This window comes from Stegostoma tigrinum, chromosome 38 (genome assembly GCF_030684315.1).
Source record: "Stegostoma tigrinum isolate sSteTig4 chromosome 38, sSteTig4.hap1, whole genome shotgun sequence".
Taxonomy (NCBI): Eukaryota; Metazoa; Chordata; class Chondrichthyes; order Orectolobiformes; family Stegostomatidae; genus Stegostoma; species Stegostoma tigrinum.
Window position 1 is genome coordinate 15,248,252 of NC_081391.1, and position 26,356 is coordinate 15,274,607.

General features: G+C 40.0%; 1 protein-coding gene across 6 annotated transcripts in view; it reads right to left on the minus strand.

Annotated features, from left to right (window-relative positions):
* Nucleotides 1-26,356, minus strand: part of LOC125447121 (carnitine O-palmitoyltransferase 1, liver isoform-like) — a 98,538-nt gene that overhangs the window by 16,024 nt on the left and 56,158 nt on the right. For 5 of the 6 annotated variants that reach the window (XM_048521252.2, XM_048521255.2, XM_048521253.2 and 2 more), the window contains exons 7-14: nt 24,075-24,152; nt 22,774-22,881; nt 20,502-20,589; nt 12,360-12,555; nt 10,004-10,192; nt 5,612-5,717; nt 2,234-2,350; nt 778-942 (exon numbers count right to left, since the gene is read on the minus strand). In XM_048521252.2, coding sequence (XP_048377209.1) covers nt 778-942; nt 2,234-2,350; nt 5,612-5,717; nt 10,004-10,192; nt 12,360-12,555; nt 20,502-20,589; nt 22,774-22,881; nt 24,075-24,152 — 1,047 coding nt within the window. Of the gene's footprint in view, nt 1-777; nt 943-2,233; nt 2,351-5,611; nt 5,718-10,003; nt 10,193-12,359; nt 12,556-13,359; nt 13,445-20,501; nt 20,590-22,773; nt 22,882-24,074; nt 24,153-26,356 lie in introns of all 6 variants that reach the window. The other variant, XM_048521256.2, reaches the window with a different exon arrangement.

The window sequence follows — 26,356 nt, forward strand, 5'->3', positions numbered from 1 at the left end:
TATAAGCCATTGGAGTAAGGCATCATGTATGGAACCACCCAAAATTAATGACAGGGGAACATTTTCCTGTCCAGGGTGAGAACCTTATTTTACTCTTCAGACTGGACCATAATCTTCTGTTATATTGAGACTGAGTATTCAAGTTACAGCAGATCTATTCAGTCTATGACATGCTCAACTTTCAATAGGAATTTTTTTTAAAGCATTAACCACAAAAGATCAAGGCAAAAGAAAAACTCATTGAATGGTTTGCATCTCTACTAGCCACTTAAGAAGTTGCATTTAGCAGAACCAAATATTATGCAGTTAATTTAGGAATCACTCACACTAACAGTGACGTCCTCCAAAACAGCATTAGAGTTGTATCTACAAGAGGAAGCCCCTTGTCTGTTGGCTCAGCACCTCCTCCTCACATTTGTCACTCTTTGTCTAGCAGCTCAGCATCCATCTGAGCAGTCAAACGCCAGCATGAGGGGTGGTTCTGAAACACGGCAAATATTTTTTTCCTTTGCCCTATGTAAATGCACATTGGCTTTTCTCCTTTGTAAAATGTCTTAGGAGAAACTGAAAAATAAAACAGCAGTAATTCTGCAGCCACTACTGAACTCTGCACTGTCTAAAGCCAGGAAATACCAGAACACTGGCTTCGCTCAAAACTCCACCAGCAACTAAGTGACCCAGTTCAAACACTCCTGTTTGCTCATATGTCCAGATTTTACTCTCTCTCAAACCCCAACCCCAAGCAAGTTGCTCCTCTGGCCTTTTTTGAGTTCTTACCCTGAAGTTGGCAAGCTGCAGTGCAATCTGGATGAAGGCGTCAGGGCTGGTTCGGCACTTCTTAATCATACCTTTGCCGAACTTAGTGAAGGGGAATGCATAGAAGTCAACATCATCAGCCAGCTTCTGCGCCACCTTCAGAGAATACATGATCACGTCTTGGCACTGAAGGAAAAGGAGTTTTTAAAAAAAATCAGTTTTGCAAAATGAACAATGGAGCTGTTATTGGATTAAAAATGTCTACATGTATCAGATATTATCTTCCTCTCTTCGAATGTATTAAGTCAATATACATGATCTCAGGTATGACCCTCAATTTTACCTTTTCAAATTATTTCCACTAATGCCTTCAGCAGTGTCAGACCTGTAACTATTTTAGGCTGATGAAAGTGGCAATATTAGGTTGGATTTATCTTTCTCCAGTGGGATCTGCGAGGTATCTTGTGGAAGGCCGCTTTAGACGCAGCAGTAAGTCTACTCCATTTTGTGGGCCAGGCCAGCAGCTGGGCTACAAGTGTATAAGGTGAAGAGCACTTTATCATAGGAACCTGTTGGCTATTATATGCTTGGGAGAATTTGTATTGTGGTTGTGAGAGTGGAGGATTTTATTTCATACAACTTGTGACTGACAACCTATCAACAGGGAGAGACAAAACAGAACACTGATTAATACAGAAGAAAATTTCAGGCTGGGCAGTAACGAGTGAGAAACATTTTTGTATACTGACTGTTAGTCTTACAAATGTGCTGAATTGCTTCAAGGGTAAACACATCACATGTTGCATCAGTGAGTCATAAACAATCCAAAAGGTGCCAAGTCAGAGCTTCAGCATTTCCCAAGTTTGATCTCACCCTGGGTGTGCTTCTACTGATTTCTTTCCTTGGCATAAGACCAGAATTCCCCAATCCTATTTTTATTGATGTTTCTCTGCTGAATGGTGGATTAAAAGGAATACCTGGCTCCCTCAGTAGAAGTCTACATAAGCAGGATCCCACTTGATTGCTTATCAGTGATGTCTACTTTAGCGCTTGTGGATCTAGCAGACTGTAGGAAGCCAAATCTTCAGAAGGGGAGACAAAAATATAGATATAGAAAGTATAATGACAATGGAAGCAGTTTTGAAAAATTCCGTCCAGAGATGTGGGAGTCACAAAGAAAGATGGCATTTATTGCTCATCTTAAGTAGTGTGCGAGGAAATGGTGGTGAGTTTTTTTTTGAACTCTACAGTCCAAGTGGAGAAGGTACTCCCACAATGGTTTTAAAGGGGAAAGCACATTGACAATAGGGAATGGTAAGTACATGCCCAGATCAGAAAGGAGAAGTTAGAGATAGTGTCCCCAGCGGTCCCTTAGTTTCTTTAGCGGTGGAAGCTTGGGAGGCTATGCTGGAGAAAACCTGGTAAGTTTTCAATATTTGTCAATAATGTGGCAGAGGTAGAAAAGTAAATATCTCACCTCCGTTGGGATGTCCCATTGCAGTCTCTGTGGCAATAATAGAGTAGTATCTGCTTCGCCTTTACAGTTACCATCATCATCATATCCCAGTTGGAAGGTATCTGTGGCCAATGCATACTGTGTAACAACAAAGATGCAGAAAAAGTTACTAATGGGAGAAAATAAAATCTGGAACAAAAAATATGGAACAAATATTTTACAAAAGTGTGAACTGACATTTCTGCAGAAATCATCCAGTCATTAGCAAAATATCTGGCAAATTTAAAGTTGCACTCTTGGCTGAGTCAATCAGTTCACATGATTGACACTACTTATGTGGTAAGGAGCAAATATCCACTGTTTCAAGCCCTCATGACTGAAGACGTACTGGAAACTTGGATAAGCTTAATTAGAGAAGCATGCATTCTTAACTTTCACATCAGTGAAACCAATAAGTCTGTCCCAGTTCTGTATCAGAGGTATTTTCTTGCATTTTAAACACAATGCATGTTGATACTTTTATTCTTTTTCCAAGACAACTATCCTCAATACATTCTCACTGTTTGAATGCAAAACCAAAGTTGCAGCTTTAGCAAAGGCCCTAAATTAAATAGAAAAGCAATCTAAGTCCATTGTTTGACTTATTTTTCTGGTCCACTAATTGATAGTAAAATCTGGTTTTGAAAGGTTATATTTTTGACAGTTGTGTTAATTTCTGACATAGCACAAAGTAGAACAACTGGCAAAGAACACAGAATGGAAGGAAGGCATGTGGCACAGATCATTCCCAAAACAAAATTCAACACAATTCATTCAAAGCACAACACTGCACAACCAAGATGGAGCTCCTTTCATGCAAATGAGAACATGGTGAATGAAAGGCGACAAGATAAATAAGTGATCAATACAAACTTTATTCAATAATTTAAAAGAAAAACCGTACAGTCAGGCAACCTTTTAGAAAATAATGATTTTACACTGCAAGGACTCCGTCGCACATCCATATCAAGTTCCTTTTATTGAAAGATCTCTTGCCCATATTTCATTGCTGTTAAACACAGAGGAACAGAAGAATCAACTGTGGAGATAAAGAGGGAAAGGTGTTATTTCAATTCAGTGGTAAATTTGGTAGAAATGCTGTCATTTACTAAGCTGCACTTTTGAAAAACGAAATTAATTTATAAACAACCAACGTTTAGCCTGTGCTTCAGCCTGAAAATTGATGATATCTCGAAGTGACTATGGTATTCTTGGGCCAGAAAACTTAAAACAAACTCTTTATTACAGCATAGAAGCAGGCTCTAACATTAAGAATACTCAAATTAATAAATAGGTTTAATATTGTATTTAACTACAACTAACAAACATATCTCCAATGAACGTAACTTTATGACTACAGGCGCTTTATTCACCATAGGGAAAGATTTTCTCTATGCACAACCTGCAGCAAAATCATTTACAATTCCCATTATCTCATTTACAATTTCATTGTAGTTAACATCTATAAGAGATTCTCTCCTCTCTTTCTATCCCCTTCTCATTCTTTTTTCAATGTATCGCTTTTTAATTGATTATTTTTCATTCTTTACTTCTCAATTTCCTTAATTTCTGTGCCATATCATCACACTATCCGTTTTGCCTTCAGAACAACAATCAGCATTCTTGGAAAGTGTGAAGCCTTCTGAGATACCTCAATAAAGACCTTTGCAATGCAACTTCCACTTTTCTGATGGTGGGAAACATATGCATATAAGAGTTTCTAAACTACATTAAAAAGTTAAAAAAATTACTTTACAGCTTGAAATTTATGGATTATTTTGTTATAAACTTAAACAGATCAGCTTCCAGTATTTCTACAAGTAGTGTACAAATCACTACTGGTGAACAAGTTACAACATCCATAAGGATGCAAATATAATACAGTAGGGAACATGGAAAAAAGGGTGCAAGAATCATTCATTCAATATTTGAAAGCAATAATTGAAACTGTGAAACGTAGAATATTAGAGATTCATAAAATAATTAACTTACCAGAAAAGTACTGGAGAAGAATCAAGATCCTTCTTGAATAAGATGAAATACTTCAGCCATCCTTAGGATTTATGTTTTGCTTGGGTACACAGGTACCTTTTGTGTTGAACCAATTTTAACTACTCAACACAAACCACCCTCCTGCAAGTTTCTTCTGATGTTGAGATGAAAAATTTTTCCAGAATTTAATTTTGGCTAGAACAAACTAAGCAGATCAATGACTTAAATAAGTTTGTCTTTTGACAGTTTATGCCAAGATATAAACCAGAACTATGTATAGCTGTTTGGGCATTGAATGCTACAATTAAAATGATGTGCTTCAGCTGCACATCTTTACTCCACACCATTCTGTTGTCTATGCAGGGTGAAAAACAAGTCATTTGCAACAGGTCAAGAGTTTAAACGCTGCCTTCAGCACTCATGCACAATTAAAGCCAGTGAATTCATTGGATTATTTTCAATAGTAAAGAAATGCTTTCACCCTGATATTATCGTGCAAAGTACAGCAAGCAGATTTTCATTGCCAAAATGCTCAACACCTACCTATACAACTTTTCCATTCAAAAACTGAATGGTTCAATCCAACATTTCTAGTTTAAGAATCATCATCTAAATTGCTAATTGTTTTGCTAAGTCACAAAATAGCCATGCAGAAGAGCATAGACAACATTTGATGAGAATTACAGAATTATATAGTATATGAGTCATTTGGCATAATATACTTTGGTTAACCTTTCAAAGAGTCATCCACTGGCTCCATTCCCCTGTGCTTTCTTAGTTTACTGCAGGTAGTCCCTATTCATTTTCAAAAGTATAATTTATTTGCAAGTTCTGATTAAATCTGCTTCAACCACACAGACAGTAAATTTCTACATGAAAACATTCACTTTTTGTCTTTGTCTCTTTTACCAGTAATCTTAAATCTATGAACTCATTACTGACAGTGGGAGCATTTTTTTCTATTAAAAAGTCCTTCATAATTCTGAACACCTTGATTATATCTTCCCTCAACCTTCTATTTCTTTATGAGAACGACTGTGATTTTCATCACATCTCCCAAAAACAAAAGTCCCTCATTCCTGTATCACCCTAGTAAATATCTTCAACATCTTATCTAAAGGCTTGATAACCTTGACAAAGGTTTTATTTCTTTCCATTTGAATTATTTTCTTAGAAAAAATTAATCAACCAACATTGGTGAAATTAGTCAGTGATAAGTTATTGCAAGGTCATATTCTGGTGTACTTTTACAACTATTTAGGAATAAAGACCCAAATTGGTGTTTTTTTAAAATCAGGAAACACCATTGCATATTTGGTGGTGATATTGTACTTAATGACTACAACTGAATAAGAAACAGTCTGTTACCTCCCATAGATGTCCAATGATTGGTGCATCAGCCCAGGAATGTTCTGCATTTAATCCCACTTTGCCATTTGCAAACACAATGAAAGTGAATGATTTATCAAACCATCTGGCAGGAAAGAAAACAGATAATATGATTTATTTAAACTTGCCAAATACTGCAGAAATGTGCGCGCACACACACAGAGACAGACTTTAGGTTCCTTCCTCCTAATACAATTCCCTCCATTCTCTAATTCAAGGTAGTCAAGCAACTTTATCCAAAACCTCTGCCAATATCACTTTGAGACAGATAGAAGGCAATAATTCTGGAGTGTCTTGTTTTCAAATTATCTTCTATTTTGTTTCACGCATTTTCCATGTAAATTTTATTTCAGCCTGCTGAGCTAAACACCAGACAGTTCTCCAGCCCGTGCTGAAGCCTCTCATCAATGACAGTTAATATTGTTTTGGGTTCATAAACCTAAATTCAGGACCCTATACGGGCTAACAATAGAGAGCGAGAGTGTGAACGTAAGCCAACCTTTGCTTATTGGTAGTCGAAACCTCAGTCAGAAAGTTGTTGGCTGAGGTTTCAGAGACTTAATCATATAATGTTGGCTGACATTGCAGTACAACGTTGAGGAAGTGCTAAACTCTGAGACGTGCCATCTTTGGAAGAAAACCTCATGTGCTCATTCAGAGGAGTGTGAAAAATTCCATGAGACCATGGCCTGGGGACCCGGAGTACATCAGGGTCTAATAACAAGGGTCAGGTGCAATCAGGTTCATGGGGGAAAGAGTGTAGGGGTTGGGCTGTGAGGTACAAGAGTGCGAGCTTCCTGTTGGAGGCAGGGTCCAGGCCAGAAGCAGAACACAGCCTGTCCTGTTCCCTGTATGGCACAATTTGAAAAGGAGCTGCAGGGTTTTCAAGCATCTGGGTCAATACTTATTCCTAGAAATTGTTTATTAAAATAATTATTTTATACAATCCATTGCTGGTGGAAGGATTTTGCTCTGTACAAATTGGCCACAATATTTCCAACATTATAGCAACAACTACACTTCAGTAATACTTAACTGGCTGTGAAGTACTTTGGGATGTCCTTAAATTGTGAAGACATTAAATAAATACAAGTCTGTCTGCCTTCTTCTGTGGTTAGGTGAGACGAAGTTTAGACTTTAAAGGGTGATAAAGAATTTAGCAGTGTGGGGCTGGAGATGAGAGAAGGTAGACTGAACCACAACTTAATTAGCATCAGAACAGCATTAAAGAAGCAGCTACTGGGAGGAGTCGGAAGGCTGACATTTCAGGCCTAGGCCCTTCTGAAGAAGGGTCTGAAGGATCTAGGCCCGAAGCGTCAGCCTTCCTGCTCCTCTGATGCTGCTTGGCCTGCTGTGTTCGTCCAGCTCTACACTTTGTTATCTCAGATTCTCAAGCATCTGCAGTTCCTGCTGTCACTGGGAGGAATCTTCAGCTTTATAGTGTTATTTCTTCGATGAATCACTAAGGCCACTTCAGAAGTTGCAGAGAATTTGCAAAGCATCAGCATTTATTTCCAAGATAACAAAGTGTGAAGCTGGATGAACTCAGCAGGCCAAGCAGCATCTCAGGAGCACAAAAGCTGTCGTTTCGGGCCTAGACCCTTGGCCTGCTGTGTTCATCCAGCTTCACACTTTGTTACCTCGGAAATAAATGCTGATGTGTTGCAAACAATTAACATTCACATTACAGAAGAGGAAGTGCTGGAAGTCTTAGAGAATATAAAGGCGAACGAATCTCCAGGACTTTGTGATAGGTTAAGGAAGAGATTGCAAGGTCCCTTGCAGAAATATTTGTATCACCTACAACAACGAGCGAGGTACCAAGTGACTGGACAGTAGCAAATGTTGTGCCTTTGCTTAAGAAGGGATGCAAGGAGAAGCCTAGGAACTATCAACATGTGAGCCTGACTTTAGTGATGGCTAAGATTTTGAAAGTGATTCTGAAAGATAGGATTTATACGCATTTGGGTAGGTAAGGAATGGTTAGGGATATTCAGCTTGGTTTTGTAAGAAAGAAATAGTGTCTCACAAAATTGATTGAGCTTTTTTGAGGAAGTAACCAAGACGACCGGTTACAGCAGAGCGGAAGACATTGTTTACTCGGACTTTAGTTAAAGTCTTTGACAAGGTTCCACGTGGTAGTAAATGATTCAGATGTGAATACAAGAAGAACTGTTAGTAAATTTTGCAGATGATACCAAAACTGGGGGAGTAATGGACAGCCAAGGTTACCTCAGAATACAATGGGACCTTGAGCAGACAGGCAGCAAATAGAGTTTAATTTAGATAAATGTGAGGAGTTGCATTTTGGAGAGGCAAATCAAGGTTGGACGCATACACTTATTGGTAGTGTCCTGGGGAGTGTTGCTGAACAAAGAAATCTTGGGGTACAGGTTCATAGTTCCTTGAAGGTGAAGTCACAGGTGGACAGGGTAGTGAAGGTGGCATTTGGTACACTTGCTTTTATTGGGCAGAGTATTGGGTTTAGGAGTTGGAATATCAAGTTGTGGCTGTACAGAACATTGGTTAGGCAACTTTTAAGATTCAATTCTGGTCTCCCTGCTGTAGGAGAGATGTTGTTAAATTTGGAAGGGTGCAGCAAAAGGTTTACAAGGAAGTTCCCAGGCTTGGAGGGTTTGTGCTATCGGGAGAGGCTGAATAGGCTGGGGTTATTTTTCCTGGTGTGTCGGAAGCTGGGAGTTGAACTTAGAGGTTTATAAAATCATGGCGGGCATGGATAGGGTGAAGCGCCAAGGTCTTTTTTCCAGTATACGTAAGTAACAATTTGTTCATGCAGAGGCTACTGCATGTATAGAATGAGGCACCAGAGCAAGCAGTGGACGCTGGTACAATTACACAATTTAAAATCATGACAGGTATAGACAGAGTGGATAGCAAGAAGCTTTCTCCCCCACAACCCCCCCCCCCCCCACCCGAGTGGGGGACTCAATTTCAAGGTGAGGGGGGGAAATGTTTAAGGGAGATATGTGTGGAAAGTTCTTTACGCAGAGGGTGGGGGTGCCTGGAACGCATTGCCAGTGGAGATGGTAGAGACAGGCACGATGGCATCATTTAAGATGTATCCAGACAGATACATGAATGGGCAGGGACCAGAGGGATACGGATCCTTGGAAAATTGGTGTCGGGTTTAGATAGAGGATCTAGATCGGCATAGGCTTGGAGGGCCAAAGGGCCTGTTCCTGTCCTGTAATTTTCTTTGATCTTTGTTCTAAAAGGCATCCGGATGGATACACGGAAGGAAGGGTTTAGAGGGATATGTACCAAATGCTGGCAAATGAGACTAGATTAATTTAGAATATCTGGTATAAACCATACAAATTAGAGCAAGCAGTCTGTTTCCATGCTATCCAACTCTATGCCTACATTGCTATACTCAGGAAATGGCAGCTGGTCAAATTTTGAACTGGTCGATCTTGGGAGCACCAGTGCTGGCCAGCCAACCATATAAAATATGGAAATAGAAAAATAAAACAAAACGACTGAAGTAGATCCGACTAGGCTCTGGGTAAAGAGGCAGTTTTGCTGCAGCAGGTGCTGGAATGTGTTGGTTTTTGACATTGATAACTAGAAAATAACTAGAGAAACCAATTTGTTGAAAGTTCTGAGAAAAGAATTCCAGTTTTCAGAAATAAGTAGAGGTCTCCAAAAATTGTTTGCATTGACCAATGACTTCAGAATTCAAGCAAAATATACTGTTCTACATGTCGATAATAGAACGCAAAAAGATATCATGAAATTTAGGTTTTTATCACTGAAGTAGTTATTGCACTGGCAAACTCGCATGCTTGCGAAAAAAAATTCCTTAATTGTGTTTGTCTGTCAGAGTGAGAGTAGAGTGCTTGTGATCAAATAGGTTTGGGCTTAGGTCATACATAGTAATTAGAATGCCTTGCTGTTCTTTTGTGCTCTTTTAATTTTTAATAATAAATCATTCATTTTGGTTTGTTAGAGATTGAGTGCTCAAGATCTGCTATTCATATAGTGTGGTCAGAAACAATTTTGAGGGTCATTGAATGTTTTAATTTCACTGTTGTGAATCCAGTGATAGTGAGGCTGATGTGGTTTAGCTTCCTACCATGACACCTGTGCACTATTTTAGTAAACAGTATAGAGCCATCATTTTCTTCACAGTACTTATAAAGCAGAAACATTTATATCTATAATCTTTACAATTCACTACCTTGGAGGACTGTCGGTGTTCGGTCATTGAACATATTGAAGATTGAAACTGACATGTTTTTGGAATCTGAGGGAAGCTTACTGAAAAGATGGTATAGGCTCAAGGGGAACATGCTCCTATTTCTATATATTATGTTTTGCTGTAGATTGACCTATAAAATAAATACTTGCCTGTCATAGCACTTGCCATGCAACAGTGACTTGGCATATTCATCCAGTGATTTCACCTGGTTATCCACATATAGATCATATTTAGTATTATCCAAAGTGACAAAAAATGCTGCTTTCTCCACACTTTCCAGCGAAGTCTTGTTCTTCCCAGAGCTGAAGTATGTTTTCCGAGCCTTAGCCCAGGGAATTCTGCTCAGCAACACAACATAAATTAAAAAAAAATACACTTCCAACTTAATTTCTTTGCTTCCAAGGCACAAACTAATGATAATTCTAGTCTGTAAATGCAGACAATCCTCTAGCATACCGGGTTCAATCATTTTTATTTCATGCACGAACCAAGCTATTGACTGTGATGAAATGGATCTTTAAAAATGGCGGGTGGGAACTGGCTGCAGGTGACCAGCCTAACTTCCAAAACATTCCTATTTCGAATCTGAGGGAAGGGGTCAAGGTGTGAATCACACAGGTGAGAGACTCAAGTGTAATTTGAACTTAATGCTGAGTTCAAACAGACCACTAGCAGTCTTACAAGGGCTTTAATCTGCCGTTTTGTTATGTTTAAAACAGACTGGAGCTGTCATTTAGGAGTTAATATAATATGCTCTGCTAGGCTGCTTTGATTAACAGGCCATGTGGTGAATAACAGGGGTAAAAAAACAACCCATGACCATCTAATCCTGTAGTTTCAGTAGAGTTCTTTGCTGCCATTTCCAATGGGCTGTCATTACAACTGAGGTAAACACAAATGCTTGACTGAGTTTCAAAAGCACTTACCTCAGATGGAGTGTGTTTGTAGGTAAGGAAGTCAAGTTCTTATTTTGATTAATGATTTAAAACAGTTATTAAAGGTCTAATTGCCATTCATGTAGTTGTTGAATATTTATTTGTTGAAAGAGATAGGATTGATATCTTTGGATTAGTTTCATGATGGTTTGTTTCAGGATCAAGTGCATACGATTGATAACTATTATGTTGTTAGAACATTAATATTTTTCATCTCCACTTGGATCTTGAGGTCTGTTCATAGAGGTTACTAGGTCAGTGTTTACGCAATTGGAAATGGGGAACTATGAGGGAGCAATAGGCTATGAGTTGGAATGGTGGTTGGGAGGATGAATGACGTGAGGGTTAAAGAGTCTAACAGCTTCTAAAATAACTCAGATGAAGTGTCCAAAGAACTGAGGCAAGCCTTCTAAGCTGTGTAGGTGGCCACCTACAATCTGCTCCTAGGGTCAGTTTGCCTGAATCTATCATCCACCATGTACTTTCCCTGATCCCACCATAACAGAGTGAAACAATTTGGTGCGATGCAACCCTTTAAGATCGAGGTAGGTCTGCTAAGCCTGGAAATTCTCCAACCTAGTTAGGGCCCAGTAATAAAAACCCTGCATGGCTAACACAACTGAGAGATGATAATAAGCTGATTCTGGTCCTAATCCCCACTCTATTTTCACCGTAAATTAGCCCACTGAACAATGTTCAGAAGGTCTAACTCTGGTAGGATTCAATCTTTTTCTAACCTTGAAGCACTCACTTCAACTACATTATATCACATTCACCCAATCAAGTCCTGCTAAATTGGCACAAAATGCAAACAAACTTATACTTTTCCAACTGATGTGACTCCAAGTGACATAATTTTCATACTCCTGCTGTTCTTTTTCGCCTCATGAAATACATGGTTAGTACTGTGGTAGACACAGAATGAGGGTCCAAAGGAAAACAGTGTAAAACGCAGAAAAGAATGCACTAGCTACAGCGTGGAAGCACCCACAATTCCTTGTGGTACTTAACCATCAGCTTTGAAATCTGGGAAGGAGGAGCTTGCAATTCCAGTGAGGACTAAGAACAGTCCAAGAAACAGTTGCCTGTTTAGTTGCCCTGTTGACATGGTACATGGAAAAGAAAGGGATAAGAAGATGCAGTAGTACCTTTGAAGTTACAGGAAAGCTACACCAAGCACAGAATAAATCCATTCAAAAAATCTGAATAGCATAAAAGGAAAACAAAGTGAAACTGCAAGACAACAATAAACTGTTCTTTGCACCAAACTGTACGATGGTAATGGGTAAGGAAGAATCAAAACCACAGCTGAAGTGGAAGGTACTGGGTTAGAAGGAAGGAGGGAAGAAAGGAAGGTCTGGAAGACAGAGGTAAAGAGCTACCTGACTGGAATATAAATAAGCTGCTGTTGTCCTCCTCGGATGAATAGCCTTCAGGGTCTCACTGCGCAGTTGGATGATAACTAGGGGCTGGCAAAAATCTAGTCTAAGTGTATTTCAAGATAGGTGCCTCCAGACAATAGGGATAGAACTTTATGCAGAAAACAAAAGCAAAAAGACAAAGCTCTCACCTGTTTCCTGCAGTCAATGCAGCCAGATACTTCTCCCCAGGCTGAGGTGAAGAATTCTCATCCAAAATGTACTGGAATTGGATCTGTAGCTCACATGGATTCAGAAGGCGCCCGCCTTGATATACCCAAACTTTAAAATAACGACCCTTGTGATAGACCACAATGTGCTTACTGTCCACACGGTGTTGTATAAAGTCTGTAAATTCAAGACAGTAAATCTAGCATGTTTCATTTTAAATGAAAACATCAAGCTAACAAAGGAGGGAAGGCACAGGATTGCAACTTTCCATTCAAAGTACTGTCCTATAGTGAGTGCCTCCAGATCAAAGCCCCTGGGACATTAAAATCAATGAAAGTGCTCAGAGATCCTCTCATGCAACTACTCCAGCAACCTACATTACTGAAGCAGCCTGCCATGAGAGAAGCCCCAAAGTGACAGGTATTGTGAATCCAATAAATGCATGACAGTGGGAAAGAGCTTTCTCTTTTGAGGGAGAACTGTAAATTTGTACAGCAAATATCCACCTAAGCCTCCTGGCTGAAGGGGGTTATGACATTTTGTGACAGATGAGACCATTGAGCTTTGCCAGCAAAATTAAAAGATTTCTACTTTGAAATCTTTAGCATTCTGTCATCAAGTAAGAATCAGTGGTACTCAAGATACCTCAGTTTTTTGAGAAGCTGCAGCAAGTATCCTTACCAGCAACAATGAGATGCTCCTGAATCCAGGCACTTTCCGACAATATGCAGCCTTTATAAGTGGTCTTTACAGTAAGATTAAAAAGGGCCTCCTTTCTTAGCAGGCTGCAAGATTAACTCTTCCAAAGGGCCTCTGTCTCAGGCTCTCAAGCCATCCTTTTAGACTGTAACTTGCAGCTGAATTGAGAGGGTCTCGACTCCAGTTGCTCATCACAGCCTGCTGAGTCTGAGAGCCCAGTATAATCACAGCATAACATTTATCAGCTAAAATTCCCAGCTGCAGAAAAGAATTGCTTCATACCTGACTCTACACCTGGAATGCGGGATGTATTGAATACATTCTCATATTGATTAGAACACATGGGGACAACACCTCGAATCAATAGCTGAAGAGAGGCAGAAAAACAGGAAAGAATAACACGTGGACATGCAAAGAAATTGCAAGCAACACATCTATAACACAGGAGAGAAAGAGGGAGAGAAAACCACTAACTCAGATTCCTCAACTTGTAGGAAGATAAATACAGACAATAAACACATCACGACTCTGGTCAGTCGAGGTACCAGGGAAATGTGTCCTGGTAGTGAACCTAAAAAAACGGATTAATGTGGAGGCACAAATTTAAAAATGGGAGATGGGAAACTAAAATGCAAGCAGACAGGCATTCTTCTTCTCTTGCAACAAGATCAAAGATGTTGGCAAAGACCAAGTCGATAAATTTGCTACAAAGTAATGAACAGAAGAAACCTTTTGAACTGGTCCTCTTCATAACATGGAACAAATTCAGGCAAAAATGACCATGGTCTGATTTCAGAATCCATTCTGACGAATTTAATTTTATTGCTTGATTCAAAATGAGTAAATTTAGTCAAAATTGACAGTGAAAGGTTTACTGAGTATTTTCATTAAGCAATCAAAAGAATCTTGTAGCAGGGCACTGCAGGATGGCATAACATTTTCCAACCCTGTGCAGCTGGCAACAAACATTCACTGTCTCAAGTATGGTGCAGGATGCCTGGAGCACAAACGTTCAGCAACTGGTCTATACATCACCTCAAATTTTACAAGGAAGCCTTCTACACAATCACATGGAACTTTACTTTTTAAAATCACCAATGCTTGTGGTTTATTTGGATTATGTTGTCATTTTTAACAGTAAATGATAGGCTAACATTTACCAATAGTATCAGTTTCCCAAATGATGGAAGCTAACAAGTTTTGAGAAGATTTGTAGCTCAGGTTGAGGTTCTGGATGTGAGTTTGCTCGCTGAGCTGGAAGGTTAGTTTTCAGACGTTTCGTCACCATTCTAGGTAACATCATTAGTGAGCCTCCGATGAAGCGCTGGTGTTATGTCCCGCTTTCTATTTATATGTTTAGGTTTCCTTGGGTTGGTGATGTCATTTCCTTTTAAGTTCATTAGCTGCTGTTTTAGTGTGTTGGTGGGTTTGTGGGCTACCCTGATGCCAAGAGGTCCAAGTAGTCTGGCAGTCATTTTGGAAATGTCTTTGATGTAGGGGATAGTGGCTATGATTTTCTGGGCCGCTTTGTCTGTTTTTTTGGGTTTGTTGCTGAGAAATCGGTGGACTGTGTTCATTGGGTACCCGTTCTTTTTGAATACGCTGTATAGGTGATTTTCCTCTGCTCTGCGTAGTTCCTCTGTGCTGCAGTGTGTGGTGGCTCGTTGGAATAATGTTCTAATGCAGCTTCGTTTGTGGGTGTTGGGATGGTTGCTCCTGTAGTTCAGTATTTGGTCCGTATGTGTTGTTTTCCTGTAGACGCTGGTTTGAAGTTCCCCATTGGCTGTTCGCTCTCCTGTGACATCTAGGAATGGCAGTTTGTTGTTGTTTTCCTCCTCTTTTGTGAATGTTATGCCAGTAAAGGGTATTATTGATGGTCTTGAAGGTTTCCTCTAATTTGTTTTGTTTAGTGATGACAAAGGTATCATCCACATAGCAGACCCAAAGTTTGGGTTGGATGATTGGCAGAGCTGTTTGTTCGAGTCTCTGCATTACTGCCTCTGCTAAGAGGCCTGATATCGGAGATCCCATGGGTGTACCGTTGGTTTGTCTATAGGTTTTGTTATTGAAAGTGAAGGGAGTGGTGAAACAAACAGACAAAACGGGCCCAGAAACCATAACCACACTCCCCTACATCAATGACATTTCCGAAATGACTACTCAGACCTCTTGGCATCAGGGTAGCCCACAAACCCACCAACACACTAAAACAGCAGCTAATGAACTTAAAAGACCCTATATAGATAACAAGCAAAACGAACGTCATCTACAAAATACCTTGCAAGAACTGTGACAAACACTACATTGGACAAACTGGCAGAAAGCTAACCACCAGGATACATGAACATCAACTAGCCACAAAACGACATGACCCACTATCACTCGTATCCTTACATACGGATGAGCAAGGACACCACTTTGATTGGTACAATACATCCATCCTAGGACAAGCCAAACAGAGACACGCATAAGAATTCCTAGTAGCATGGCATTCCAACCGGAACTCCATCAACAAACGCATTGATTTGGAGCCAATCTACCATCCTCTGAGAAAAAGAACAGGAAATGACATTACCAACCCAAGGAAACCTAAACATATAAATAGAAAGCCGGACATAACACCAGCGCTTCGTCAGAGGCTCACTGATGATGTTACCTAGAATGGTGACGAAACGTCTGAAAACTAACCTTCCAGCTCAGCGAGCAAACTCACATCCAGATGGAAGCTAAAATGAGCCAGTGCACCACATTGTTCCACTCTGACCATTCCTTCCAGATGTGGGGATAAAAATGAAAGAACGTAGATGATGGAACACAAAAAGAAGCCCATCAAATCTTGAACAAAAGTGATGGTTAAAAATTATCAGGCCAGACAAACTTAAAAAGGTCCAGCAGATAGTCTCCACTCAAAGTGTCAAACAGAGGAAAAATTTAGAGAGTTCGGAAAACTCAGGATTAAGATTTTTTTTAAATCAGTACAATTGCACTGAAAATGAATGGGTTAAAGTAAAGTAGCCATTAGAAAATTAATAATTACCAAAATATTAAAAATGAAAACTTACCACATACACGTACACTCCCATATATACATTTTCCCTCACTCAAATTGATACTTTTGGGCAACAGTTTCAGAATTGATCGTGATCAGATTTTTTACAAACGAGATTGAAACGTTGTTGTCTGGTATGGCTGCTTAGTCAACAAAGCTCCAGTGAAAACTGAAGTGTCAGCACCCCAATTAATCCAAGTATCAGGCCAGGAAGATACGCTACACAGTGGGCCATTAAAAATTTGAGAATATTCATGAGTAAAAGCTTGGTCTTGTCACTTATTAAGCCAACATGGTGCAAACCTTATGGTAGAAAAATTTATTTTTCTCCAAGTCTGTACTGGTAACAGGTTTGGATGACCTTGAAAAGACCAATTGCTCTGATGGGTCAATAATCATTTTAGCATATAGAGAGAGAAAAAAAAACTCAACTTCAAGCTACAGGAAAGCATTTCAAAGAAAATATATAATAGAAATCTTCACTTATACAAATTATTCAACAAAAAAAATGCTGAAGTAGAGAATTTGAAGAACAGGTTCCACCAAGGCACAAACAGGATCCAAAGACACAGTGAAAATGCTGCTGTGAGAAGCATGAAGAGAGCATAATCACCCAGGCATGTCACACAATGCGGGAGCTCAGCAGTGACTGGCTAACCCTGGAAAATGCAGAAAATTCCCAATGAGGATTTTCTTTTGTACTTGTTCTTAAAAACTCTGTTACTGAATGACAGTGAGTTGATTTGCTTTTCTGGTTGCTCTGCTGGCCACGTGCACTGGACTTGTACTCGGAAGCCCAGACAGGTAACAACAAAATAGGCATGAGGAACTGAACATGTATATTCTTCAGAGTCTGGTTGTGATGATTGTTTATGCCTCAATCTTCCAATGCATGAAATCAACCTAAGTTAAACTTGGTGGCCTTTGCCGCTTTCACGAACTGAGAATGGTCACAAACCATTCACGACAATTAGACATTTGTGCATTTGGGCATGCAGCAGAATATCAATACTGAAGTGGCAGATAACACTTGTAAACATCCCATTAAGAATATTAATGTTCACCATATCACACTGGACGATGGTTTTGTTACCCAGAAAACAGGGCTTAGGAGCTATTCAGTGACATGAATACTCGCCACAATTCAATAAGGTCATGCTGATTCAACTGTGGCATCAATCTTTCTTACTTGACTGTCACAATCCTCACCCCACCCCAGAAACCTAGATTCCCTAAATCAATCAAAAAGTTATCCAATTCAACCTTGAATATATTCGATAACCCAACCTGCTCTGCTCTCTGGAGCAGATAATCCCACAGATGAACAAGCTTCTGACAGAAAAAAGGAATTCTTGTCATCAAGGGTCGAAGGGCCTGTACTGCGCTGTGATGTTCTATGGTCTGTCTTATGTGGAAAACCCCTAACTTTTAAATTAAATTAATGTCAGCAGGCTTCAGCATGCTTCTTTCTTAGTGCTGTGGTCTTGGACAGTTTTTGGCAGAGGCAACATTCTGGGTCCAATCAGCAGTGGCAGGAGGTGCTCCATTGCGCACTCTCCTTGTTTTGTATCCTCAGGGAATGGTTTAGCAGCTGCGGACTGTGAAGGCATCCCATTGTCACTTAGAAAATCAGAAAACAAGTGAAGTTTGTTTCATTTGATAATTTAGGTAATTAAAATAGCACCAGTTTACAGCAATTTATACACATTTTACCATATTTTCATAAATATATGTAGCAATAAATTACTATTAAATTGGGACCGCTACTTTTGGGCCACCACCCAACATGGGGAAACATTCTCTCAGCATCCTCCTGTCCCCTCGAGATCGTATGTATTTGAAAATTATTTCTCAAGGAATCAAGGGCTATGGAGAGAGTGCAAGGAAGTGGAGTTGAAATGCCCAGCCATGATTTAAATGGCAGAGTGGACTCAATGGGCCGAATTGCTTTACTTCCACTCCTATGTCTTATGGTCTTAAAAAGCTTATACTTCAAAATTCCAATAAAAATCGGCCCAAATTGCTCAACCTATACTCAAAATATAACCTTTATCTCAGGAATCAGTAAGCCTCATAAGCTGTTTTTCATGCTATTATATCCCTCATTAAGAAACCAAAACTGTACAGAATACTCCAACTGCAGACATACTAAAACACTGTATAACTTTAGCAACATTTCTCTACTTTTATACTTGATTCCCTTTGCAGTTAACCACTAACGTTCCATTTGCTTTCCTAATCAATTGATACCTGCTTATTAACATGTGGTGACTCACATACCAGAACACCTGAATCAATTGAAGAGTTTAAAGTTCAACAACATCTACTTACATCTACAATCCCAACAGTGTTTAAGCCTAGACAGGCTCAATGCAGAAACTCATACTTAAACTCCGGGCAAGAAACACCAGCAAAGGTAATATTAAGTCCATTTCCTCATTCAGATATTTGATGGGATATCTGTCCCCAGGACAACAGAAAAATCCATTGCAAAAAACCTTGCAACATGTCAGCTATTTTAATGTCACAAATGCAAGTCTGCAACACTGCCAAACAACGTTCCAACTCATTTTCTGTGACATGTGGGGCCGGTGTTGTTGCTTAGCAGGGAAAATTTCAAGGTAATAAGGTAGAAGCAAAACCATTCTATGAAAAGGAAGAGATAATGGGAACTGCAGATGCTGGAGAATTCCAAGATAATAAAATGTGAGGCTGGATGAACACAGCAGGCCAAGCAGCATCTCAGGAGCACAAAAGCTGACGTTTCGGGTCTAGGCCCGAAACGTCAGCTTTTGTGCTCCTGAGATGCTGCTTGGCCTGCTGTGTTCATCCAGCCTCACATTTTATTATCTATGAAAAGGAAGTTTTATTTCAATTAACTGGAGTTCTTTGAGGAAGCAACATGTACTCTAAATAAAGGGAAATTTTGGATGTACTGTATTTAGGTTTTCAGAAGCCATTTGTTATGTTGTCATATAAAATAATTTTTGTGAAAAGATCATGGTACAAAATTTGTACATTTTTGTTAATAAGGGTGTTTGAGATTCTGTCTATATCAGAATAGTTGATGATTAGTGGTTAAATATATTATCTTATTAGATATTTCAATAAAATCACGTGAAACCTTTTTGTATTTTAACTGTGTTGTAAGAATAAAGTACCTTTTTGATTAAAGCCTAGTGGTGGATCAATCAAATCACATCTGGGACACAGCATTTTACCCTTGCCTTTTAAATTTATTTAAAGTTAGTTTACAATACTTTCAGGGGTGAGGTCTTGTCCGTGACAGGAAATATTGCAGGACTTTGAGATTCAAAGGAAACTGGGTGTTCTAATACATTAATTGGAAAAGATTAGCATGCAGGTACAACCAGTAACTCGGAAAGCTAATGGAATACTATTGTTTATTGCGAGAAATATTGAATACATAAGTAGGAAGGTTCGGCTTCAGTTATAAAGCCACTGGTGAGACCACATCTGGAGTACTGCATAGAGCATTGGTCTCCTTAACTAAGAAAGGGTGTAAACATGTTGAAAGTAGTTTAGTGATTTATTAAACTAATATCTGAAATAGGGAGGTTGTTTAACCTTGAAAGGTTGGGCAAGCCAGGCTTCTATCAACTGCAATTTAGAAGAATAAGCAACTTGCTTAAACACACAAGATTCTGCATGGTTCTAACAATGTGCACCTGGAAAGGATGTGGGACATTCTGGAACTGGAGTTACTATTCCAAACTTGGGAGTTGCTCATTTAAAACAGAGGTAAAGATAACTTCATCCCACACCCCACACCCCACACCCTCCCCTCCCATGGAAGGTCAGAGTCCTTGGGACACTGTCAAAAAGAAGAGTGAAATCAGAGTCCTTTAATATTTCAAAGGCAAAGAAAGATAGATTCTTGATACGCAAGGTGGTGAAAAGTGAGGGAATGTGGAGTTCAGATCAGCCAAGATATTAGTGAGTGGATCAGCAGGCTGAAGAGGCCTATACCTGCTCTTAAATGTGACATGAATATGCAAATTATTACAAATTCACAATTTAAGACACACATGATGATCCCTCAGATGTTGGGTGAACTGGGAAAACTGGGACACTGTTCTGGGAAAGTGCTGGTGACTGCTTAGCACCCACTTGTAAGAAGTCTGTAACTAATACGTCTTCATATTGTAATGCAAATCCACTGTTCTGTAGCATAATCAACTCAAGGTCTGATTGATACTTCACTTGTACTCTAAAACAAACGCTACAATAATTAACCATTAGTGTTAGGAAGGCAGCTGTTGAATCGCGAATTGTGTGACATATGTGGACAGTATTCCCCCACCCAACCCAAGCAGTTACAAGCAGCCCTGCAACAACAGCCTTTCAATCTTACCTGTCTCCTCGCCTGGCAGTCGAGTCGTGTTGAACATTCGTTCCCACTGTGCTGAACACAGAGGTATTGGGAACCCTGGCAGAGTACTCTGTGCCCAAACAGAGTATGAATGGGCACAGGGGTAGGGAATTGAGGGGGAACATACATGACCCACGGAAATAGGGTCAAATGTTAGTGGTTGAAAAAGTCATTTCACGTTGCCATAAATGGGCAGGATTGGAAAGGAAAAAATGTAAAAAAAATTACGAATTAGTTTATCCTCTATTTTGCAACATTTTAGAAAATTTTCAAAAGCAAAAAAAATGACAAAATAGCAACCCTTTATTTAATATAGCATGTCTAAGTTGTAATTCAAAATGAGCATACTGTTTGGTACTGCATTTACTGCGCTGCCACATACATTGTAAGAAAACAGACTCAGAGGGCTGAACCAGAGAGATCTAGTTGGAGGCCCACTGTGGGAGACACTAATTGAAGATAATGAATGAACCATGGCCCTGCTGCACTAGCACTAGTCACACAGCTGTTGCTGAGCTTCTTGATTTGGAAAAGTACACAGTTTATACACCCATTAATTTCCACTCATTTGATGGTCTGATCTCAATGGCCTCAAAAAGCAGTGAGGGTGAACCACAGGCTGCAAAGCCCAGGCTCTGCTCCTGTCTACTTGCTCTTACATTTGGAGACAGGATGGTGGCATGTATGAGGGACCTACAAAGAAAGGCAAGGTGAGTTAAAAAGTTGAGACAGACTTTAAAAAAATGTTGCTCATCAATTGTTTGAAATTCACTGTTTGTTTAAAAACTTCAATTAATTCCTGAACATTAGATTGTAATAATCCCTGCTGGAATGGGTGACAGGTGAGGATACGTTGGACCTCAGCTCTGATGCCTTTACTGGTAAATATCACACTTCCTGTACATAGAAATTACAGTTCAGCAATAGAAGCCACTGAACAACTGTACTGTGCCTGTATTTAGATGCCACTTGAAACTCCTGCACCCCTCCCCCCTTTGTCTGCAAGAAGCTCCACCAACAGATATTGAAACACACCCTGACTGTGCATCCCAGCAGGGCACAGCTAAGGAAATCAATTCTGATACTGCAAGATTTTTGACAACCAAAGGTATTGAGGAAAACAAGACAAAGGGTAAATGGGGTCAGATCATAGATCTCACCAAATGATGCAACACAGGAGAAAGTCAAATTATCTCCTTCTGTTCATATGCTGGCCCCTAAATTCAAAGCACTATTCTGTCTTGAGGCGTTGCAGCTGTTCCATGGCATCTGTGTTGTCACTAACTGCCAGGAAATGTGCAAGAATAAGGCACAATCATTCATCCACATTTTTTCAAACCTCAGTATATGATCTTGGTTGGAATGCAATGTGTTTCTGCCCCAGTGAGTGTCACTCATAACCGGAAACATTATAATAAACTGTTAACATAAATCCTAGGTCCTAACTTTAGTACTGACTGAACTGTGTTTGATGAACAACTGGTCAGAGGCAGAAAGTTCTGTCTCATAATTTAGTAGTTTGAAACCCAGTGAGATCCACCTACCACAGCAAGAGCTGATCCAGTCCTCTGATGTGCAATGTAGGCAAAAATATAGGACAATAAAGTTTATTCACTGCACAGTATCTGATTGCATTGATATCAAATTCTGAAATTAGCATTCCCTGATAAATCTGTGTTGTTGAACTAAGCCATAAAGACTGAGAAGGACCTAATTGAGTACATGTAAATATCAGGTGGGGACAGTGTTGGTCTCGTCTGCCATGCCCTTCATGGTCAAACAGCATTTAAGCAGTTTTATTTCACACGTGGGGAAAAAGATTGACCACAGCAAGGATGATTGGCATTACTGGCAACTTACATGACAACAGCTGAGCTTTTTTGTATGTGGAGATGGCCAGAGATTGCCCAGCCATGCAGCATGCAAACTCACAAGGTGACAACTGCAAACATAATAGTTTGCCTATTCACCATTAGTTGGGTTAGCTAGGACAGACTAGGACTGTTACCAGCTCTCCAACAGACTAGGATCTAAAAGCAGAGGCTTTCAGGAAGGCATTTCCTCCTTACAAGGAACAGGAATAAAAGAAAAATCTCAAAGACTGAGACACCCTGCATCACAGACAACAAAACTGTCTTATCTCCAGCTCAGACTACTAAGGTCTGTTCTTTAAAGATCTAGACAGCCATTGCAATAATGCCACTGTTTATGCATACATCATTAATGAATGTCATCACAGAGGTTAACTGCTTACCGGTGGAATTTCCTCATTAGTAAGTCGTCGTCTGTAAAGGAGTAAAGCATGGGCCAGATTACCAGCACGCGCAGCTTGACTTGTTGTTGGTGTCACATACAAGAAATCCTGAATTTGGGAGGAAACAATTACTCCAAGTTGAAGAGAACAAGTTAAACAATTCCAAATTCCACCTTACAAAATCTGCCCCATGGCTGGGAGACCAAAATGGGCCAGAAAAACCCCTTAAGTCCCAGGTTCAATCTATAGTTTCTGTTGAGTAAGCTGGTTGCAGGTGTAGTAGCTAGAGCCATCTTATAGAGTCAAACAGCATGAAACAGACCCTTCAGTCTAAACAGTCCATGCTGATCATAATCCCAAACTAAACGAATCCCTTGTACCTGCTCCTGGCCCATATACCTTCAAACCTTGCCTATTCATGTAATTATCCAAAAGTCTTTTAAATGTTGGAATTTTGCCCACATCCACAACTTCCTCAGGCAGTTCAATCCACATGTGAACCATTCTCTGCGTAAAAAAGTTTGTCCTTCATGCCTTTTTAAAAATCTCCCTCCTCTCACCTTAAAAATGTGCCCTCAGGCGTGAAATCCCCCATCTAAGGAAAAAGACAACTACCATTTCCCATATCTATACCCCTCGTGATTTTATAAACTTTAATAAAGGCCACCCTGCAACCTACTATGCTCCAGTGAAAAATGTCCTAGCCTATCCAGCCTTACTTTATAATTCAAAAACTTACCATTCCTGGCGAAATGCTGGTAAATCTCTTCTGACTCCTCTCCAGTTTAATACTGTCTTTCCTATAACTGGGTGACTAGAACTGGACATAGGACTCCAGAACAGGCCTTACCAATGTCCTGTACAATCTCAACATGACTTTTCAAATCCTATAGTCAAAAGACTTAATCACGAGAAAAAGTAAACTAGCCGAGGTGTCATTGCTGTTCACTAACTAGTTGTATCCTCCCTCCCCCAGGTAAAAAGACCGTTAATATTCACAAGAGCAGGCTGCTGACACGAAAAATAGTCAGTCATTTTGTCAATAATACTTGTACCCCAAGAATTAGTGAGACGTATGGGGTGGGGAGGGGGAAAATGGAGAACAGAAAAGGGAAGGAAAAATATCCTCATCACTCAGCATTAAGAACATTAACCATCTGGGGAATGGTCAATATTTTAAGTAGCAATCCCCAAATCATTTATTTCCTTGTTTCTAATCATTAGAATTCCACAAGTTTGAACATTGATCCCTTAGGTTTAAACCTACTTGTAATTAACACACATTCGCACAAGATCTTTACCATGGCATAATAGTTGCTGTTAACCATGATTGGCTCTCGACCTTGTAGGTAGACATACTGCTCCCACCAATCGCTCACCTGGAATGGTACAATAATAACGTAACATTAATTAAAACCCTTTTGCATTCACTACATCTTTTCACCCCTCAGAGTTTGTTAGGTGAACAAGTCAATTAAAGAAAGAATTTACAAATTCAAAGAGCAAGGCCAACTTCTGCACCGATTGCTCAAAAGATCAAGATTAATTTTTCAGCCACAGTGAACACAGAACAAAACAGCACTGGAACAGTCCCTGCGGCCCTCCAAGCCTATGCTGCCACATTTTACTCCTCCATACTAAAACTGCTTTCATTTATAGGATCTGTATTCTTCTATTCCCTTTCTATTCATGTATTCACCCAAGTGCATCTTGAATGCTGCTACTGTGTCTGCTTCCACCACTTCCTCTGTCAATGTGTTCCAGACACTCACCACCCTTTGTGTGAAAAACATGCCTCATGCATCTCTTTTAAACTTCCCACCCCCATCGCACCTTGAACCTAAGTCCCCGAGTAATTGACATCTCCACCCTGGGAAAAAGCCTCATATTTTCCACTCTATCCGTGCCATTCAATCTTTTTTACCTTCCATTAAGTCGTCCCGCAACCTCCTGTGCTCCAGTGAAAACAAACCCAGTCTATCCATACCTTCATAACTAAAATCCAAAATGCCAGGCAACATCCTAGTAAACCTCTTCTGTACCCTCTTCAAAGTATCCACATCCTTCTGGTAATGGGGCAACCAGAACTGTACGCAATATTCCAAGTGCGGCCCAACTAAAGTTCTGCAGCATAACTTAGTCTGCCCTTGTACTCAATGCCCCTTCCAATGAAGGCAAGCATGCCATAAGCCTTTTTTACTATCTTATTTACCTGCACTGCCACCTTCAATTGATCTGTGGACCTGCACTCAGAATGGCAGATCCCTCTGCATAGGGTTCTGCCATTTGCTGCACAATTTATACCTGTACTTAACCTTCCAAAATGTGTCACCTCACACTTGTCTGGATTAAATTTCATCTGCCATTTATCTGCATGCCTCCAACTGATGTATACACTTCTGTATCGTCCGACAATCCTCCTCACTATCCACAAATCCATTAATCTTTGTATTGTTTACAAACCTAATTAGACCACCTATGTTTCCCTCCAAATCATTTATGTAGACCATGAACAGCAGAGGTCCCAGCACCAAAATCTTTGGAACACAGTCACAACTCTCCATTTCAAAAAGCATCCTTCCACCACTACCCGCTGACTCCCACTAAGCCAGTTCTGTATCCATCTTGCCAGCTCACCCATGATATCATGTGACTTCACCTTTGGTACTACTCTGCCATGGAGGGCCTTGTCTGAGACTTTACTGAATTCCATGTTGACATCAACCACTTTTCCCTCAAATCATCTTTGCCACCACCTCAAAAAACTCAATCAATTTAGCGAGACGTGAACTCCCCTGCACAAAAACATGTTGTCTATTGCTAGTAAGTCCATTCACTTCTAAATGTGTATAGACCTTGTCCCAGACAATCTTTTCCAATAGTTTCTCTACTGATGCAAGACTCACAGGTTTGTAATTTCCAGGATTATCCCTGCTACCCTTCCTGAACAACGGGACTATGTTGGCTATTCTCCAGTCCTCTGGGACCTCATCAGTGACCCAAAGAGGATACAAAAATATCTGTCAATTGCTCCAGCAATTTGCTCTCTTGCCCCTCTCAATATTCTGGGGTAGATTCCAATTGGACCCAGGGATTCATCCACCTTAATACTTTTTAAGATGGGCACCTCTTCCTTTTTAGTAGCAACTTGGATTAGAAACGTGACACAGTTTTCATTTAGGACCTCCCCTACCTCTCCTAGCTCCAAACATAGATTCTCTCCTTTGTCCTCAAGTGGGCCAACCCTTTCCCTGGCTATCCCTTTGCTCTTTATATTTGTGTAAAAAGCCGTAGGATTCTCCTTAATCCCATTTGCTAATGATTTTTCATGACCCTTTCAGCTCTTTAATTTCTTGTTTAAGCTCTTTCTTACTTTTCTTATATTTCAAGGGCTACATCAGTTCGCATCATCCTGGCCAAGGGCATAACATCCCTGGTCATCCAAAGTTCACGTAACATGCCATAGTATCCTTCAGTCCCGCAGGAACATGCTGCTCCCGAACTCCTATCAGCTGCTGTTTGAAATATTCCCAAATGTCCAATTTAGATTTACCCTCAAACAGCTGCCTCCAATCAAAATTCT